The 20,503-nt window shown below is 52.2% G+C and overlaps 1 protein-coding gene across 11 annotated transcripts in view; it reads right to left on the bottom strand.

The window, feature by feature from the left end:
* The window catches only part of LOC119972367 (microtubule-associated protein 4-like), a 516,984-nt gene that overhangs the window by 353,409 nt on the left and 143,072 nt on the right, over positions 1-20,503 (bottom strand). For all 11 annotated transcript variants that reach the window (XM_038808936.1, XM_038808935.1, XM_038808937.1 and 8 more), the window contains one exon: positions 10,418-10,492. In XM_038808936.1, coding sequence (XP_038664864.1) covers positions 10,418-10,492 — 75 coding nt within the window. The remainder of the gene's footprint in view (positions 1-10,417; positions 10,493-20,503) is intronic.

The raw sequence follows: 20,503 nt of genomic DNA, 5'->3' as shown, positions 1-20,503 counted from the left end.
CTGGCAAATGTGGATGACTCACAGCAATTTATGCAGCTCACCAATTTCCACCTTTGCAGTTTGCAACACATTATGGGTAGTGCCTGGCATAACAAAATAACAAATCCTGAAGTCTTCACACAGTCAGAGTTCCTCATCAAATAAGAGGTGGCTTGGTTGGCTCAGGCAGGTCTGCAGGATGGAAGACATTTCATGGCGCGCGCGACCAACCGAGGGGGAGAGAGCGCGCATGCGCCAGAGGAGAGGGGGAGAGGGTGCGCGTGCGCCAGAGGAGAGGGGGAGGGCGCCGTGCGCCAGAGGAGAGGGGGAGGGAAGAGGGTGCGCGTGCGCCAGAGGAGAGGGGGGGGAAGAGGGCGCGCGTGCGCCAGAGGAGAGGGGGGGGAAGAGGGCGCGCGTGCGCCAGAGGAGAGAGGGGGAGAGAAGGGGGAAGAGGGCGTGCGTGCGCCAGAGGAGAGAGGGGGAGAGAAGGGGGGAGAGGGCGTGCGTGCGCCAGAGGAGAGAGGGGGAGAGAAGGGGGGAGAGGGGGCGCGTGCGCCAGAGGAGAGAGGGGGAGAGAAGGGGGGAGAGGGGGCGCGTGCGCCAGAGGAGAGAGGGGGAGAGAAGGGGGGAGAGGGGGCGCGTGCGCCAGAGGCGAGAGGGGGAGAGAAGGGGGAAGAGGGGGCGCGTGCGCCAGAGGAGAGAGGGGGAGAGGGGGCGCGCGCGCGCCAGAGGAGAGGGGGAGAGGGGGAGAGGGGGCGCGCGCGCCAGAGAGGGGGAGAGGGGGCGCGCGCGCCAGAGAGGGGGAGAGGGGGCGCGCGCGCCAGAGGAGAGGGGGAGAAGGCGCGCGCGCGCCAGAGAGGGGGAGAGGGGGCGCGCGCGCCAGAGAGGGGGAGAGGGCGCGCGCGCGCCAGAGAGGGGGCGCCCGCACCAGAGAAGGGAAGAGGGGGAGAGGGGGCGCGCGCGCCAGAGGAGGGGGGGAGAGGGGGCGCGCGCACGCCAGAGGAGAGGAGGAGAGGATGCGTGCGCTCGCCAGAGGAGAGGAGGAGAGGACGCGCGCGCGCGCCAGAGGAGAGGAGGAGAGGACGCGCGCGCGCGCCAGAGGAGAGGGGGAGAGGACGCGCGCGCCAGAGGAGAGGGGGGAGGGGGGAGAGGGCGCGCGCGCGCCAGAGGAGAGGGGGAGAGGACGCACGTGCGCCAGAGGAGAGGGGGAGAGGACGCGCTTGTGCCAGAGGAGAGGCAGGGAGGTGCGGGGAGGGCGCGCTTGGGCCAGAGGAGAGGCGGGGGGGCGCTTGTGCCAGATGTGAGGGGAAGAGGGCGCGCGCGCGCGCCAGAGGAGTGGGGGGGGAAGAGAGAGGGAGGGCGGAGAGCGCCAGAGGGGCGAGAGGGGCGAGCGCGCCAGAGGGGAGAGAGAGGCAAGCGCGCCAGAGGGGGGGGGGGGGGAAAGAGAGGGAGGGGCGGAGCGCGCCAGAGGGGCGAGAGGGGCGGAGCGCGCCAGAGGGGCGAGAGGGGCGGAGCGCGCCAGAGGGCGAGAGGGGCGGAGCGCGCCAGAGGGGCGAGAGGGGCGGAGCGCGCCAGAGGGGCGAGAGGGGCGGAGCGCGCCAGAGGGGCGAGAGGGGCGGAGCGCGCCAGAGGGGCGAGAGGGGCGGAGCGCGCCAGAGGGGACGAGAGGGCGTGCGGAGCGCGCCAGAGGGGCGAGAGGGGCGGAGCGCGCCAGAGGGGCGAGAGGGGCGGAGCGCGCCAGAGGGGCGAGAGGGGCGGAGCGCGCCAGAGGGGCGAGAGGGGCGGAGCGCGCCAGAGGGGCGAGAGGGGCGGTAGCGCGCCAGAGGGGCGAGAGGGGCGGAGGCGAGAGGGGCGGAGGCGAGAGGGGCGGAGCGCGCCAGAGGGGCGAGAGGGGCGGAGCGCGCCAGAGGGGCGAGAGGGGCGGAGCGCGCCAGAGGGGCGAGAGGGGCGGAGCGAGCCAGAGGGGCGAGAGGGGCGGAGCGCGCCAGAGGGGCGAGAGGGGAGCTGAGGCGCCAGAGGGGCGAGAGGGGCGGAGGCGAGAGGGGCGAGAGGGGCGGAGGCGAGAGGGGCGGAGGCGCGGAGCGCGCCAGAGGGCGAGAGGGAGCGCGCCAGAGGGCGAGAGGGGCGGAGCGCGCCAGAGGGCGAGAGGGAGAGCGCCAGAGGGCGAGAGGGAGAGCGCCAGAGGGCGAGAGGGAGAGCGCCAGAGGGCGAGAGGGAGAGCGCCAGAGGGCGAGAGGGAGAGCGCCAGAGGGGCGAGAGGGCGTGAGCGCGCCAGAGGGCAGAGAGGGGCGGAGCGCGCCAGAGGGGCGAGAGGGGCGGAGCGCGCCAGAGGGGCGAGAGGGGCGTAAGCGCGCCAGAGGGGCGAGAGGGCGGAGCTCGCCAGAGGGGCGAGAGGGGCGGGCGCGCGTGAGGGGGCGAGAGGGGCGGAGCGCGCCAGAGGGGCGAGAGGGGCGGAGCGCGCCAGAGGGGCGAGAGGGGCGGAGCGCGCCAGAGGGGCGAGAGGGGCGGAGCGCGCCAGAGGGGCGAGAGGGGCGGAGCGCGCAGAGGGGCGAGAGGGGCGGAGCGCGCCAGAGGGGCGAGAGGGGCGGAGCGCGCCAGAGGGGCGAGAGGGGCGGAGCGCGCCAGAGGGGCGAGAGGGGCGGAGCGCGCCAGAGGGGCGGAGCGCGCCAGAGGGGCGAGGGGGCGGAGCGCGCCAGAGGGGCGAGAGGGGCGGAGCGCGCCAGAGGGGCGAGAGGGGCGGAGCGCGCCAGAGGGGCGGAGCGCGCCAGAGGGGCGAGAGGGGCGGAGCGCGCCAGAGGGGCGAGAGGGGCGGAGCGCGCCAGAGGGGCGAGAGGGGCGGAGCGCGCCAGAGGGGCGGAGCGCGCCAGAGGGGCGAGAGGGGCGGAGCGCGCCAGAGGGGCGAGAGGGGCGGAGCGCGCCAGAGGGGCGAGAGGGGCGGAGCGCGCCAGAGGGGCGAGAGGGGCGGAGCGCGCCAGAGGGGCGAGAGGGGCGGAGCGCCGCCAGAGGGGCGAGAGGGGCGGAGCGCGCCAGAGGGGCGAGAGGGGCGGAGCGCGCCAGAGGGGCGAGAGGGGCGGAGCGCGCAGAGGGGCGAGAGGGGCGGAGCGCGCAGAGGGGGGAGAGGGGCGGAAGCGCGCCAGAGGGGCGAGAGGGGCGGAGCGCGCCAGAGGGGCGAGAGGGGCGGCGCGCGCCAGAGGGGCGAGAGGGGCGGAGCGCGCCAGAGGGGCGAGGAGGGGCGGAGCGCGCCAGAGGGGCGAGAGGTGGCGGACGCGCGCCGAGGGGCGAGAGGGGCGGAGCGCGCCAGAGGGGCGAGAGGGGCGGAGCGCGCCAGAGGGGCGAGAGGGGCGGAGCGCGCCAGGAGGGGCGAGAGGGGCGGATGCGCGCCAGAGGGGCGAGAGGGGCGGGAGCGCGCCAGAGGGGCGAGAGGGGCGGATGCGCCCAGAGGGGCGAGAGGGGCGGATGCGCGCCAGAGGGGCGAGAGGGGCGGAGCGCGCCAGAGGGGCGGAGCGCACCAGAGGGGCGAGAGGGGCGGAGCGCGCCAGAGGGGCGAGAGGGGCGAGCGCGCCAGAGGGGCGAGAGGGGCGAGCGCGCCAGAGGGGCGAGAGGGGCGAGCGCGCCAGCGGGGCGAGCGCGCCAGCGGGGCGAGCGCGCCAGAGGGGCGAGCGCGCCAGAGGGGCGAGCGCGCCAGAGGGGCGAGCGCGCCAGAGGGGCGAGCGGGGCGAGCGCACCAGCGGGGCGAGCGGGGCGAGCGCGCCAGCGGGGCGAGCGGGCGAGCGGGGCGAGCGCGCCAGAGGGGCGAGCGCGCCAGAGGGGCGAGCGCGCCAGAGGGGCGAGCGCGCCAGAGGGGCTCCTCTCGCCCCTCCCGCCCCAACTCCTTACACAGACCACCTCCACCCTAACCACCCCCCGCCCAACTCCTCACCTTTTCAGTGTTCGCCGCCCAATAATAGCCTCGCTTGGTCCTTCACCTTCAGGTGTGTTTTTGTAACATGACAACATCAGCCTTTGAAGCTTCTTAGATGCACAAACACCCTCGATCGCTTCACTGGCTCTCCCCCAAACTCCTCACATACCACGTTATTATTCTGAACTTTCAACAGCCCCCCCCCCCCCTTTATCCACCATCGTCACAACTCCGGGCCCTGCCCAATGAGCCTGGCCAGTCCATCCCTTTGCTGCCATCAACCCCCCCCCCCCCACCAAAAATCCCTTTTACCAAGATTCATAAGTTTGTGGCCTCAATTGGCCAGGTAAAACCCCCAAAACTCTGCAGAGCTTTCCTTTAGAGGAAACGGGGATGGGGGGGGCGTGGTCTGGATTTACCTAGATTATTATTGGCAGCCAACATCGAGAAGGTATTGGCCCCATGTGGGGACAGATGGAGGCAAGCTCCTGTAGTGGCTTTAATTGAAGGGATTTGGCAACGGCCCCACTTCCATTCTCTCCGATGAGGTTCTCCTCGAATCCGGTGGTGGTGTCCACTCTTACAAATTTAGTGGAAATTTAGGCAGCAGTACAAATTGGGATTCATGTCCTTGTTATCTTCTATCTGTGACAGCCACATTATTTGCTCAAACAAGTTTAGACGCAACGTTGAGATCATGTGAGAAGAGCCTTGGGAGTTTTCGGGATCTCTTTAGGAAGGGACGGTTTGCTAGTTTGCAGGTATTATCGACAAGGTTTCAACTCCCGGGGACAAACTGTTACCTCCAGGTGTGTGATTTTGTTTGACAGGCTTTTCCCACATTCCCCTCAGCTCCAAAACCTCCTTGACAAATGGGATCCTATCGCTTGCAGGGCCTTGCATTTCCATCTATGGGCAAATCTAGACAACGGAGGTGATGTACAGGTAAAATGAGAGGGAGAACTGGGACCTATTTTAGACAAAGACATGTGGTATGAGGCCCTTCATAGGATGAACTCCACGTTCTCCTGTGCACATCTAATTCAGCTCAAGGTAATACATAGGACTCACCCAACCTAAAGCTAGGTTGAGTGGTTTCTTTTCAGGAGTAGAAGACAGGTGTGAGCGGTGTTCTTTGGGTCCTGCTAATCACACCCACATGTTTTGGTTAGGTCCCAAGATGGGAAGCTGTTGGGTCTCCTTTATCATGTCAGCGGTTCTTAACATTCATCTGGAGCCTTGTCTTTTGGTGGCCATTTTCAGGATATCAGACTCACCAGGGTTGGGGATGGAGGTGAAGGAGGATGTTCTTGCCTTTGCATCGCTGATAGTCCGGAGGAGAGTTCTGCTGGGATGGAGATCTGTTGCTCCGCTCAGTGATTCGATCAGGTTGGGAGAAATGTCTATATTTAGAAAGGGTCAAGTACACCATCAGGGGGTCAGTAGAAGGGTTCTATCTGAGGTGGCCATTCATTTCATCACCATCAGCTGTGGCGGGTGGGCGAGTTGGTTCTTAGTCCTCATTGTCAGAGGAACAGTGGTTCGTTCGGGGGGGGGGGGGGGGGGGGGGTGGTACTACTACTTACACCAGATAATAAATAAGAAAAATATATTTATTTAATTGTTCTGCCCACACCTTCACTAATAATGCATCATAGAATTGAATGAAGTTACATGAACGTGATGTATTCTACGGTTGCGATAAATCTGAAATAGTCACCATTAGCATCAAGCATAGAGAGAAAAAATAATTGCATTGTTACCGATCATTCCCCTCATCGGAGCATACAAGATTTCAAACCGAGGATGAAATGAATACTCCAGTCCCACTTTGTACCAGAGACACTGCCAATGTGTGATTCATGGAGAAAACAGCACGCAGTACAATAAACTCAGTACAATTTACTAAACCTCATAATGCAGCCATGTAGCAAATACTTCCTGCTCACAAATGCTGTACGTTTGACTCCCATCCGCCCAATCTGTTTGTCACGGTGGAGTGTTCCAGTAATCATTCCACTGTCTCATCTTCCTTTTTTTAAATAGAAAGAAAATCTGGGACTTGCGTAACTCTGGCATCACAATGGGGAGCAAAGAAGAGAGTTCCAATCCCTGAATACTGAATTTACATTCAACAGGGTGCACATTTCACATATTTCAGCAGGGTGGTGGTGGTAGCGCTCCCTCCCTCCTCCTCTCTTTTCTCTCTTTCCCCCCCCCCCCCCCCCCCAACAAAAAACAGTGTATCCAGCTGATCAACCTGATAGTCAGGTTAAAGATCTATCCATAAAGGATCTTTGTTACAAAACAAATTTACTGGGTGTAAGAGCAATGGGGTAAAAATAAGGTTGTCTCAAGTACTGCCAGGCATAAGAGAGAAAGGAAAAATTCTGGCACATTGGTCTTCATTGCTCAGAGTGAAGGCAGAGAAAGATCGATAGGGAGATAAAGAGCAGACGCAAAGGGACCCCGAGACCAGCAGAGAGCAGGACAAGACAGACTACATTTTAGAATTAGAATTAGAACCAGAACATTACAGCGCAGTACAGGAAGAAGAAAAATTAAACAGGAAAGCAAGTGATTGGTTGGTGAGTATTTCTCTTCTCTAAATTAGGGCAAATTCAAACTAGGAGCCAGAAAATGATAAATTTTGAACACATTAATTAATTTATTGCAATACTCGAATATGAGCACAGTTTAGATCTGGAGGCAGCAATTAAACTCCATAGACTGGATTAATTGGATTCTAAAAGAGGACAACTATTTTTTGATCATGATGCGTCAGTCATTACTTCACAGAAGGAGACTATTTGGTCTAATGAATCCATGCTAGCTTACTGAAGAGAAATCCAGTAAATCCCATCTCCCTCAAGTGTCTTTCCAATTTCCTTTTAAAATCCTTGATTGTCTCCACTACCACCGCCCTAGTAGGCAAGCAGTTTCCTCCTTCCCTCCTGCACCATACCCCAAGCCACACATTGATCCTCCCCATCTTCCTATTCTTCTGTACATGTAATCCAGACATTACTACCTTGGAAGTCTGACCTTTTAAAACTTTCTCCCTAGCTCCTTAAATTCTTATTATAGAACCTCAATACTTGCCTTCTTTATGTTGTTGTATCAAAATGTGCACAACTTCTGCAAATTCCACTCACTGCAGACTATTCTCCACCCTCTCAATGATATCCTTTACCTGGGCACCAGGAAGACGGCATACCATGTGGGAATGACAAAAATCACTTTTTTGGGTTTATTCATTCAGGGGATGTGAGCACTGGCTGGACCAGCATTTATTGCCCATCCCTAATTGCTCTTGAACGGAGTGGTTTGCTTTTCATTTCATAGAGTATTTAAGAGTCAACCACATTTCGGTGGGTGTCTTCCCGCTTACCAGAGCTTGTTCCCTTTCGGGAGCTGGAGCTTCTCAGTTAGTTCCCCCAGGGTTGCCACTCTACCGTCTACATACAAACCTCTGACTCTCAACACCCCTTCCTCCCTTATCCGGGTATGTACGTAGCGTCCATTATCCAGGTTTTAAACATAGCGTCCATTTTGGCCAGGATGAATGGCGGTTTTTGGAGGTAAGGGCTGACTGACTTCTTTTAGCTTAAAGTGCTGTCTAAGTTGGTTCCATGCTCTTAGTGTGATAACCACCACCGGGCTCGTAGAGTACTTGGCTGGGGGAAATGGGAGTGGGGCAGTGGTCAGGGCCTGCAGAGACATCTCAGTACAGGAGGGCTCTTCCATCTGTACCCATTTCCCCCCCCCCCCCAAACACCCTTTCTACATTTGGTGCCCAGTAGTAGAACAAAGGTTTGGCAATGCTAATCAGAGCCCCCCCCCCCCCCCCTGAAGACGCTGGGGTTCTCTCCTGCCCACACAAAGGTAGAGATTAATTTCTCTACTTTAGCAAAGAAGGATTTGGGGAAGATGATCAGGAGTGATTTAACTATGAAAAGGACCATTGGCAGTACTTTAATTTTTTATTGTCTGCACTCTCGCCGCCAGGGAGAGCGGGAGTGAGTCCCACCTCCATAGGTCCTCTATCACCTCCTCCACCACCAGGCTAGACTTTCCAGTTGTGGGCTATCTGGATCCCGAGGTATCTGAACTTGTTTTGGGCCAGTTTGAATAGCAGCGTTCCCAGCTCTGCTTCTCCCCCCCTGTGGGTTCACCAGAAAGATTTTGCTCTTGCTTAGGTCAAGTTTGTATCCAGAGAAGGCTCCATCAGGAGTCCCATCATCTTACCCATGCTGGTTAGGGGGTTCCAGACATAGAGCATCAGGTCATCTGCATAGAGAGAGACTCTGCTCCCTGCCTCCACTCTGCATGCCTCTCCACCCCTCACTGATCTAAACTAGATAGCCAGTGGCTCAATTGCCAGAGCGAACAGCAGCAGAGACAACAGGCATCCCTGCCTCGTACCTCTGTACAGCCAGAAATAATCTGAGCTGGTAGCGTTGGACTGTACGCTCCCCATGGGAGCATTGTACAACAGTTTCATCCACGAGGTAAACACTGGCCTAAACCCAAACCGTTTCAGTACCTCAATGAGGCACTTCCACACCACCCGGCTACGGTCTTCTCTGCGTCCAGGGAGATGATCACTTCTGGGTCTCTTCCCCAGGTGGGGTCGTGACCATGTTCAGCGTGTAATGTTCACAGTCAGCTGTCTGCCCTTGACAAATCCGGTCTGATCTTCCGCGATCACTTCTGGCAAGCAACTCTTCAGTCGACTTGCCAGAACTTCTTTACACAACTTTACAATAATAATAATAATAATAATCTTTATTGTTGTCACAAGTAGGCTTAGATTAACACTGCAATGAAGTTACTGTGAAAATCCCCTAGTCGCCACACACCGACGCCTGTTCAGGTACACAGAGGGAGAATTCAGAATGTCCAATTCACCCAACAGCACATCTTTTGGGACTTTTCGGAGGAAACCAGACACTCACAGGAAACCCACGCAGACACGGAGAACGTGCAGACTCCGCACAAACAGTGACCCAAGTGGGTATCGAACCCGGGACCCTGACGCTGTGAAGCAACAATGCTAACTACTGTGCTGCCTTAGTCGGTGTTTAGGAGTGACATGGGTCTGTATGACCCACACTTGGCCGGGTCTTGACTTTCTTTGGGATCAGTGAGATCGAGGTGTATGCCAGTGTGGGCAGCGGTGCCCCCCCTCGACAATGAACCCATCAGGTCCTGGTGCCTTCTGGATTGCATGGAGTTGATGCATTCCACGACCTGCTCCAGATCCAACGGTGCTTCCAGTCCCTGTCCTTTTTCCTAGAAAATAGAAGCAGGGGGCAGCCATTCGGACCTTCAAATTGCTCCACCATTCACTATGATCATTAATAGTCACTCTCAGTGATTATTAGTCATCAAGTTCGATACTGATCCTGCACGTCCCCCACACCCCCCATTTGTCCCATGATGAAGCCCCGGATTTGAAACATTGAAAAAGAACGCAGAAAAAATAGGAGGACCTTCAAGTCTGCTCTGCCATTCATTATGATCATGGCTGATCCTCCAACTTGATAGCCTAATCCCACTTTCCCCCATTTTGTTGATCCCCTTCGCCCTAAATGCTATATCTAACTGCTTCTTGAAACTATACAATGTTTTGGGCTCAACTACTTCCTGTGATAACAAATTCCACAGGCTCACCACTCTCTGGGTGAAGAAATTTCTCCTCATCGCAGTCCTAGATAGTCTACCCCGTATCCTCAGACTGCGACCCCAGGTTATGGACGCACCCACCATCGGGAACATCCTTCCTGCATCTAGATTTAATCTCTCCTTGTACATCAGTCCTGCCATCCCTGGAATCAGTCTGGAAAACCTTTGCTGCACTCCGACTACAGCAAGAACATCGTGCAAATCATTTTTGCAATCATCTAAAAGGGGATTGAGAGGCAGTTTCTCTCCCATCCTAACCTCCCCCCAAAAAGTTTTAATCTGCTCTGTAAAGTCGTTCTTTTGGCACACTTTCAAAGAATAACCGTGAACATATTCAATTGTTCTACTGATTAAAGCATTATCATGCAGATATACCGATTAGGAAATTACCAGGTTTGATCACCAATCTATGCTGAATTGTAAGAACTCATCAATGTAACAGTACGATCGCTGCAAAACAGCCACAAAACTCTTCGGTTAGAGAAAGCAAAAAAAATAATGATGGTTCTTAAGGCCAAACATTTACAATGAAACCTTAGCTGGAACTGCAGCTACAGAAACAGGTGACGACTAGCACACTCAGCTATGATAACCAGAAGGTGAAACAAACAATCATTCATTACTTAGGTACACATTAAGAATGGCCAATTGGGAGAGGGTGCGGCTCCTGCTGTATCTTATCCTAATGAGAATCAAAACCCTCTGGAGAAAATGGGTAGAAAAAGGAATTCTTGTATCATTAAAACACAAGTTCCTTATCTACGCAGAGAAAATTACATCCAAAATAAAATAATCACAGCTATTGTCTGCAGGGAGTAGGGATAAAGAAAGCACCTGATGCAACCTTACCTGTGTCATCAGCTTTTCCGACACCATGCTCCCCATTGGGCACATCCCCTGGCCCCTGCTCACTTGCTCCAGAACCTACAGAATTTCACACACAGCAGAGTCAGATATTACACAACATGAATGGCATGATTCATAATACTCTAAACACCAGAGTTCAAAATAAATCACACAACCAACTGCCTGTCTAGAGCAAAGGAAGAAAAAACAATACACAAGATTATTACTGCTTCTGGAAAGTGCTACGTTTAAGTCAGATTATCCTATGGAGCAGTTAACAACTGTGCACAGCCCTTCTAACAATTCCATGGCTGTATTCTTGAAGAAGAGGGTTGGATCAGTGTGTTACAACTAGCAAGTGGGACTGGAATGATTAACTCATGAAGAATCATCACTGTCACTAATTTTGGCAGCTGAATAAGTCAAATTCATTTTTTGTTGAGGGTTTCTTGATCTTTTTTAAATAACAGGTTACTATTCTGCAATTGCCAGTTTTCAAAAAGTTTCATAACTTCTGAACTATTTTATGTTCTTTAGAGTCAATGGTATTTAATGGGAAAAGTGATCAAATCATTATTTTTTTTCCCAGTTAAGGGACAATTTAGCATAGCCAATCACTTCCCCAGCATATCGGCGGGTTGTGGGGATATGATCCATGCAGACGCGGGAAGAATATGCAAACTCCAAACAGACATTACCCCGGGGCCGGGATCAAACCCAGAACGTGGTGCCATGAGGCAGCAGTGCTAACCACTGCACCACCGTGCTGCCCCTAGTGATCAAATCAACAGGAATCACAGGCCACTTGCAAGACAAACTTTAACAAAAATGGCAGACCTCTTTAGAAATAGGAGCATCACTATAGGAAGCAAAATGGGATTGGTTTTAATAATAATAATAGTAATATCTTTTATTGTCACAAGTTGGCTTACATTAACACTGCAATGAAGTTACTGTGAAAAGCTCCTAGTCGCCACATTCCGGCGCCTGTTCGGGTACACAGAGGGAGAATTCAGAATTCTCAGCTGGTACGGGAATTGAATCTGCGCTGCTAGCCTTGTTGTGCATTACAAACCAGCTGTCTAGCCCACTGAGCTAAAACAGCCCAATATTAATTTATGGTGTCGCTGGCTAAGCCAGCAATTATTGTCTATCCTAAATTACCCTGGAGAAGTGGCAGTGAGCCACCATCTTGAACTGTTGCAGAGAGTTCCAAAATTTTAACCCAGTGACAGTAAAGGAACGGATATATTGTTCCAAATCAGGATGCGGAGTGGTGGTGTTCCCATGTGTCTGCTGCCCTTGCCCTTCTAAATGATAGCGGTCATAGGTTGGAAAGGTGCTGCCGAAGGAGCCATGATGAGGTACTGCAGTGCATTTTGTAGATGGTACACACTGCTGCCACTGTTAGTCAGTGGTGGAGGGAATGAATGTGATGCCAATCAAGTGGACTGTTTTGTCCTGGATGGTGTCAAGCTTCTTGTGTTGTTGGAGGAAAGCAGGGAGTATTCCATTACACTTCAATTGTGCTTTATAGATGGTAGACAGGGAGTCAGGAGGGGAATTACTTGCTGCAGGATTCCTAGCTTCTGACTTGTTCTTGGTAGCTACAGTATTTACATGGCTAGTCCAGTTCAGTTTCTGGGCAATGGTAACCCCAAGGATTTTGAAAGTGGGGATTCAGGCACTGAATATCTTTTTTTTCCCCAATGTACTTTATTACAAACATGTATAAAAACAGGTTACAGCGAATAAACACCCCGGGAAACGTACTTCCCAACAATCAACTATACAGTCCCTACAGATTTTTATTTTTCAAACCCCCTCCCCCGCGATGAACAGCCCCTCAAACACGGTCAGAAACATCCCGCACATTTCCTCAAACCCCCCCCCGAAGATCCATTAACTCATACATTATCTTCTCTAATTGCAGGAAGTCGTATGGGTCACCCAAGCTGCTATCCTGGTGGCGATGCCGACCGCCACTCCAGCAAAATTCGCCACCGTGCAATCAGAGAGGCAAAGGCCAAGACATTGGCCTTTCTCCTCTCCATGAGCTCCCGCTTCTCTGAAACCACAAATATCGCCACCAAAGGGTCCAGGTCCACCTCCTCCTCCACTATCTTGGCTAAGACCACAAACACTCCCGCCCAGAATCCTCCCAATTTTCGCAACCTCAAAACACGTGCACGTGATTCGCTGGCCCCTGCCCACACCTCACACTCATCTGCTACCCCTTGAAAGAACCCACCCATTCTCGCCCAAGTCATATGCACCACCTTAAACTGCATCAGGCTCATCCTTGCACAGGAGGTGGTTCCCATTTACCCTACACAGTGCTTCACTCTATACTCCACAATTGATCTCCCCTCCCAACTCTACTTCCCATTTCTCCTTGATCTTCACCACCCGCTCACCTCCCTGATCCCCTAAGGCATTGAATATCAAGGGCTGAGTGTTACATTCGCTCTTTTTGGAGATGGTCATTGCCTGACACATGTGCGGCAAAATTTTAGGTGCCACCTCCCTGCCCAAGTGTGTACATTGTCCAGGTCATGCTGCATTTGGACATGGACTGCTTCAATATCTGTGTCGCCGCGAATGGAGCTGAACATTGTCTGTACAATCATCACTGAACATCCCCAATTTTGACGTTACGATGGAAGGAAAGTCACTGGTAAAGCAGCTGAAGATATTTGGATCTTCGACACTATCCGGAGGAACTCTTGCAGTGATGTCCTGGAACCAAGATGATTCAACTCCAACCATCTTGTTTTGTGCCAGGTATGACTACAACCAGTGGAGGGTTCTCCCATCAAATGCTGCCCTTTTGTTAAGGTCAGTCACTTTCACCTCACCTCGAATTCAGCTCTTTTGTCTATGTTTAAACCAAGGATATAATGGAGGTCAGGAACAGAGTGACCCTGGCAATCCCAAATTGAGCATGGTGTGAGCTGGCTATTGCTAAACAAGTGCCACTTGACAGCACTGTTCATGGCCCCTTCCCATCACTTTACTTATGATTGAGTAGACTGATGGGGCAATAATTGGTCATGCTGAATTTGCCCTACTTGTGTACAGGACATAAGAACATAAGAACTAGGAGCAGGAGTAGGCCATCTGGCCCCTCAAGCCTGCTCCGCCAGTCAATGAGATCATGGCCGATCGTTTGTGGACTCAGCTCCACTTTCTGGCCCGAACACCATAACCCTTAATCCCTTTATTCTTCAAAAAACGATTTATCTTCACCTTAAAAACATTTAATGAAGGAGCCTCTACTGCGTCACTGGGCAAGGAATTCCATAGATTCACAACCCTTTGGGTGAAGAAGTTCCTCCTAAACTCCGTCCTAAATCTACTTCTCCTTATTTTGAGGCTATGCCCCCTAGTTCTGCTTTCACCCGCCAGTGGAAACAACCTGCCCGTATCTATCCTATCTATTCCCTTCATAATTTTATATATTTCTTTAAAATTCCCCCCTCGTCCTTCTAAATTCCAACGAGTACAGTCCCAGTCTATTCAACTTCTCCTCGTAATCCAACCCCTTCAGCTCTGGGATTAACCTAGTGAATCTCCTCTGCACACCCTCCAGCGCCAGTACATCCTTTCTCAGGTAAGGAGACCAAAACTGAACATAATACACCAGGTGTGGCCTCACTAACACCTTATACAATTGCAGCATAACCTCCCTAGTCTTAAACTCCATCCCTCTAGCAATGAAGGACAAAATTCCATTTGCCTTCTTAATCACCTGTTGCACCTGTAAAACTAACTTTTTGCGACTCATGCACTAGCACACCCAGGTCTCGCTGCACAGCAGCATGTTTTAATATTTTATCATTTCAATAATAATCCCGTTTGCTGTTATTCCTACCAAAATGGATAACCTCACATTGGTCAACATTGTATTCCATCTGCTAGACCCTAGCCCATTCACTTAACCTATCCAAATCCCTCTGCAGACTTCCGGTATCCTTTGCACTTTTTGCTTTGCCACTCATCTTAATGTCGTCTGCAAACGTGGACACATTGCACTTGGTCCCCAACTCCAAATCATCTATGTAAATTGTGAAAAATTGTGGGCCCAACACTGATCCCTGAGGGACACCACTAGCTACTGATTGCCAACCAGAGAAACACTCATTAATCCCCACTCTTTGCTTTCTATTAATTAACCAATCCTCTATCCATGCTACTACTTTACCCTTAATGCCATGCATCTTTATCTTGTGTGGCACCTTGTCAAAAGTTTTCTGGAAATCCAGATATACCACATCCATTGGCTCCCCGTTATCTACCGCACTGGTAATGTCCTCAAAAAATTCCACTAAATTAGTTAAGCACGACCTGCCCTTTATGAACCCATGCTGCGTCTGCCCAATGGGACAATTTCCATCCAGATGCCTCGCTATTTCTTCCTTGATGATAGATTCCAGCATCTTCCCTACTACCGAAGTTAAGCTAACTGGCCTATAATTACCCGCTTTCTGCCTACCTCCTTTTTTGAAACAGTGGTGTCACTTTTGCTAATTTCCAATCCGCCGGACCACCCCAGAGTCTAGTGAATTTTGGTAAATTATCACTAGTGCATTTGCAATTTTCCTAGCCATCACTTTTAGCACTCTGGGATGCATTCCATCAGGGCCAGGAGACTTGTCTACCTTTAGCCCCATTAGCTTGCCCATCACTACCTCCTTAGTGATAACAATCATCTCAAGGTCCTCACCTGTCACAGCCTCATTTCCATCAGTCGCTGGCATGTTATCTGTATCTTCCACTGTGAAGACCGACCCAACAAAAACCTGTTCAGTTCCTCAGCCTTTCCTCAGCTCCCATTATTAAATCTCCCTTCTCATCCTCTAAAGGACCAATATTTACCTCAGGCACTCTTATGTTTTATATATTTGTAGAAACTTGTACTATCTGTTTTTAATATTCTGAGCAAGTTTACTCTCAATCTATTTTACTCATCTTTAGTAGCTTTCTGTTGCACCCTAAAGATTTCCCAGTCCTCTAGCTTCCCACAAATCTTTGCCACTTTGTATGCTTTTTCCTTCAATTTGATACTCTCCCTTATTTCCTTAAGACATATGCAAGCAATTTTCTTTCCACATTGCCAGGTAGATGTCAGTGCTGTAGCTGTACTGGAACAGCTTGCCTAAGAGAACAGCACAAGTCTTCAGGACTATTGCCAGAATATCAGGGCACACAGACTTTGCAGTACCCAATGCCTTCAATTATTTATTGATATCAAGTGGAGTGAATCAAATTGGCTGACTGGCATTTACCATGCACTGCATTTTGGGCTGAAAATTGTTGTGACTTCTTCAGCCTCATCTTTTACACTAATGCATCGGGCTCCTCAATTATCAAGTATGGGGATAATTCTGGAGCTACCGCCTTCAGTGAGTTGTCCACCACCATTCACAACTGATGTGGCAGGACTGCAGAGCTTAAATCTGATCCATTGGTTGTGGAATCACTTAGCTTGTTCAATTTTGGCTCAGTGGTAATGGTAGAGTGGGGGATATGGCAGGCCGTGATGTTAGATCAAAAGAGAAAATGCTGGAAAATCTCACAGGTCTGGCAGCACCTGCAGGAGAGAAGAGAGCCACCGTTTCAAGTCCAGATGACCCTTTATCAAAGCTGGTAGATTTTAGATTGTTGTCGAGTTCAATTCTGCTGCTGCTGATAGCCCAGAGCCTCATGCATACCCAGTTGAGTTGCTATATCTGTTCCAAGTTAGCATGGTGGTAGTGCCACACAAGATGTAGGGTATCCTCAATGTTAAGACGGGACTCAACAACTGTGCAGTGTTCACTCCTACCAATATGATAGTGCAGAAGGAGGCCATTTGGCCCGAGTCTGCATCCATCATCCGAAAAAGTACCCAATATCCACTCCCCGCCTTATCCCTACAACCCCGTAAACCCACCAAACCTACAAATCCTTGAACACTAAGGGGCAGTTTAGCCTAGCCAATCCATCTAACCTGCACATCTTTGGACTGTGGGAGGAAATCAGAGCACCCGGAGGAAACCCATGCAGATACGAGAACAATGTGCAAACTCCACATGGACTGTCACCAATGGCCAGATTCAAACCAGGGTCCCTGACTGAGGCGGCAGTGCTAACCACTGTGCCGTCCTCAAGTATGTTTTTCCCTCTGATTGGTTCCCACATCACCTGCCGCAATCCCAGTCTAGCAGCTTTAAGACCCAGCTAGGTCTCTATGGTGGTATTACTGAGCCACTCTTGGTGATGGACATTGAAAGTCCCCATCCAGAGTATGTTCTGCACCCTAGTCACCCTCATGTCTGGGACATAATCTAGAAGGCATGTTTTCGAGAATATGACAATGTCAGACTGTTGCTCGACTAGTCTCTGAGACAGCCCTCCCACTTTTGGCACATGCTTCCAGATGTTTGTAAGGAGGACGACTTTGTAGGGTGGACAGGGCTGAGTTTACATTGTTGTTTTCAGTGCCTAGATAAGTGTTGCGTGTGTAAATAATTCGGCCAGATGCACAGAGCTGCCGCTGTCGAGCTGGTGCACAGTACCCCACCAGTTACTCTATTTCATATTTTATTGTATTCTATGTTGGGGTGTGCACCAACATTTCTAAATATATAAATAAATATATATGGTAATTATACCTTGTTCAAAAACCCAATAAAAACATTTACAAAAAAAAGATAAGTGTTGCGTAAGGAAAGTAGAACATAGAACATAGAACAGTACAGCACAGAACAGGCCCTTATGTTGTGCCGAGCCATGATCACCCTACTCAAACCCACGTATCCACCCTATACCCGTAACCCAACAACCCCCCCCCTTAACCTTACTTTTATTAGGACACTACGGGCAATTTAGCATGGCCAATCCACCTAACCCGCACATCTTTGGACTGTGGGAGGAAACCGGAGCACCCGGAGGAAACCCACGCACACAGGGGGAGGACGTGCAGACTCCACACAGACAGTGACCCAGCCGGGAATCTAACCTGGGACCCTGGAGCTGTGAAGCATTTATGCTAACCACCATGCTACCCTGCTGCCCTTAGGTTCCCTTCCCTAAAACAGATTAGTGTTCCAGATGGATTTTTAACAACAATCAACCATGGTTTGCTTCATGGTCAAGGTAAATTCATAGAATCATAGAATTTACAGTGCAGGAGGCCATTCTGCCCATCGAGTTTGCACCGGCTCTTTGAAAGATCACCGTACCCAAGCCCACACCTCCACCCTATCCCCATAGCACAGTAACCCCACCCATCACAAAGGGCAATTTTGGACACTAAGGGCAATTTAGCATGGCCAATCCATCTAACCTGCACATCTTTGGACTCTGGGAGGAAACCGGAGGACACCCACACACACACACCCCCCACCCCCCCACACATACACCCCGAGACACACACACACACCCGACCCTGGGACCCTGGAGCTGTGAAGCAATTGTGCTATCCACCATGCTACCGTGCTGCCCAAAATCTTACACCACCTACCACGGTGGGATTTGAACTCACGTCCCGAAAACATTACCCCGGGTCTCTGGATCACTAGTCCACTGACAATACGACCAGGCAGGACTTCCAGCGGCGGCATGTGGAAGGGAAGTCGCATGCTGGGTGACTCCTGCTTGAGGCGTGCTTTTAGGAGTTTTAAAGTCCGGTCCTGGGGCAATTTAAAAATGATTGTGTAGCCACCGAAGCTGGCCACTTCCCGACATAAAATGGAATATTGAGTTGCATGCAGGGAAAATTGGACAATGACAGAGAGGCAAACAGGTTGCAGAACCTCTCTGTGGATTCGGTCTGTGAAGAAACCAGACAGCATAGAAACCAACAAGCTGTGCATATTAATTGAGCGATTCCCGGTGATTCCCAGGCACAATGGACACAATTAAGAATAACAAAGGCCAAGCTAGACTCTTCGGCGCCAGCAGGAGTCCCGGACAATAAGATACAAACAGACCCAAGAACCGTCCAGTGATCGAGGAACAGCCCCGTTATTGGGGAAATTCAAATCAATCGATTGCAAGTTTATAGAGAGTCCGAAATGGATGGGAGCGAAACCCAAAACAGTATAAGACAGAGACCCCGACCCCAGCTCTCTCTCTTAGCCGGCCCTCCCAGCAAAACACCTTTGCAGCAGCTCTCCAGGAACTTGAACGTGAGGAGAGGCCTGGCCAATTGTTACACCGACAAGTAAGTGTCATACAACACACGCTACGAGAGTAGACACTCCTGACCCCTTTAGTCCACACCAACTGGAAGCCTGCTGATCCAGGACAAAGGAAGAGGCCATTGTTCCCTGATCCGGCAGTTCCCTTATTCCAGATAAGTATTGGCCTAGTAGTGGTAGGAACAGTTTAGTCTTAGTTTTATATGCATGAGTAGCAAATAACTGTGCAATAATAAACGTGTCTTGTTTGAACTTACTAACTGGTGTATTGAGTCATTGATCTGAACTTGAACTTGAGCCTCGTGGCAGTATCATCAAGATACCTGGCGACTCTAGAGCTTAGGAAGAAAACAGAGCCAATTGAGTGTAAAGCACACTCACCCAGAATGAGCAACAATTGAAAGAAGGAATACACAAGGAAAGCAAAGGATGTCAAAAGGATTAAGAAGGGAGGGAATGAGTGTTCACCGTCGAGTGGGAGGGCCAGCCAGGAAGCTAGTAAGATGACGGAGGCTGGGCTGCTGGATGGACTGTTCACAGCAGAGAGGATGACTGAGGTGATGGCTTTGAAGCTGGAGAAGCAGTTTGCGAAGCACATGGAGGCGTTGAGGAAGGAGATGGCGGTGGCTTTGAAGATGTTGGTGGAGGAGGTAGTCGTCCCAGTGAGAGTAGCTGGGGCAAAGACATTGGCCGAGGTGAGGGAACAGAGCGAGAAGGTGAAGGGAGTGGAGAGACTCCCGGGGTTAGGATAGTTACATGGAGGAACACGAGGTTGTTGGATGGCCCAGTCAAGAGATCAAGGGTGCTGGCGCATCTGAAAGGTTTCAAGGCCGATGTGGCGATGCTGCAGGAGATTCATTTGAAGGTGAAGGACCAGGTGAGGCTTAGGAAAGGCTGGGTCAGCTATGTTTTCATTTGGGATTTGATGGTAGGGCTCGAGGGGTAGTGATCCTCGTTAGCAACAGAGTACGGTTCCAGATTGAGAAAGTGGTTGCAGACCACGGAAGCAGATATGTGATAGTGACAGGGGCAATGGCGGGGAGGCTGGTGGCGCTGGTGAGCATGGCCGTTGGCTGGACTAATGACGGAAATGGGAGGGGTGGACCCTTGGAGGTTTCTGCACCCGAGGGAGCTGGAGTACTCTTTTTGTTTCTCCTCAGTCCACTAGGTTTATTCACAAATTGACTTTTTGTGGTAGGGAAGGCGCTGTTGGCTGGGCTTAATGGGTCGGAATACTCGGCAATTGCGATATCGGAGCACGTGCCACATTGGGTGGATATGGTGTGTTGGAGGAGATGGGGGGGGGGGGGATATTAGATGTGGGGCTGTTCAGGGACCGAGGCTCTGTGATAAGATTGGGAAATTAGTCGAGAAATATGTGGAGTTCAATTGTACGGGTGAGGTTTTGCAGGGAGGTAATCTCGTTTAAGGCAAAGGTGGAGAAGGAGGAGAGGGTGGAGCATCAAAGGGTAATCGAGGAGATGTTGGAGGTAGACTGATGTTATGCAGAAGCTGGGGATCCAGGGAAGTTGTAAAAGAGGAAGGAGTTACAGGTGAGTTTTGACCGCCGGTCCACAAGGAAGGCGGTGTGCCAATTAAAGCGGGCAAGGGAGCAGTTTACAAATTGGAGAGAAGGCAGGGTGCATTTTGGCAGGCCAGCTTCAAAGGGAGGCAGCAGCGAGGTAAATGGTTTCAGTGCGGGATAGGGCATGGAATTTGGTGGTGGCTCCAGGTCAGGTCAGATTAATAGGGTGTCAGATTAATAGGGAGTTCTACGAAAGATTGTATAAGTCAGAGTCATCTGGGGGGAAAATCAGGAGATGCAGGAATTCCTGGATGGCTTGGAATACCCAAGCACAGGGGAGGGGGACAGGGATTTATTGGATGGGGGATAGCGGAGCAG

This window comes from Scyliorhinus canicula, chromosome 10 (genome assembly GCF_902713615.1).
Source record: "Scyliorhinus canicula chromosome 10, sScyCan1.1, whole genome shotgun sequence".
In the NCBI taxonomy this organism is placed as follows: Eukaryota; Metazoa; Chordata; class Chondrichthyes; order Carcharhiniformes; family Scyliorhinidae; genus Scyliorhinus; species Scyliorhinus canicula.
The sequence above is the reverse complement of the archived record's forward strand: the minus strand, read 5'-3'. Positions and strand labels throughout refer to the sequence as shown.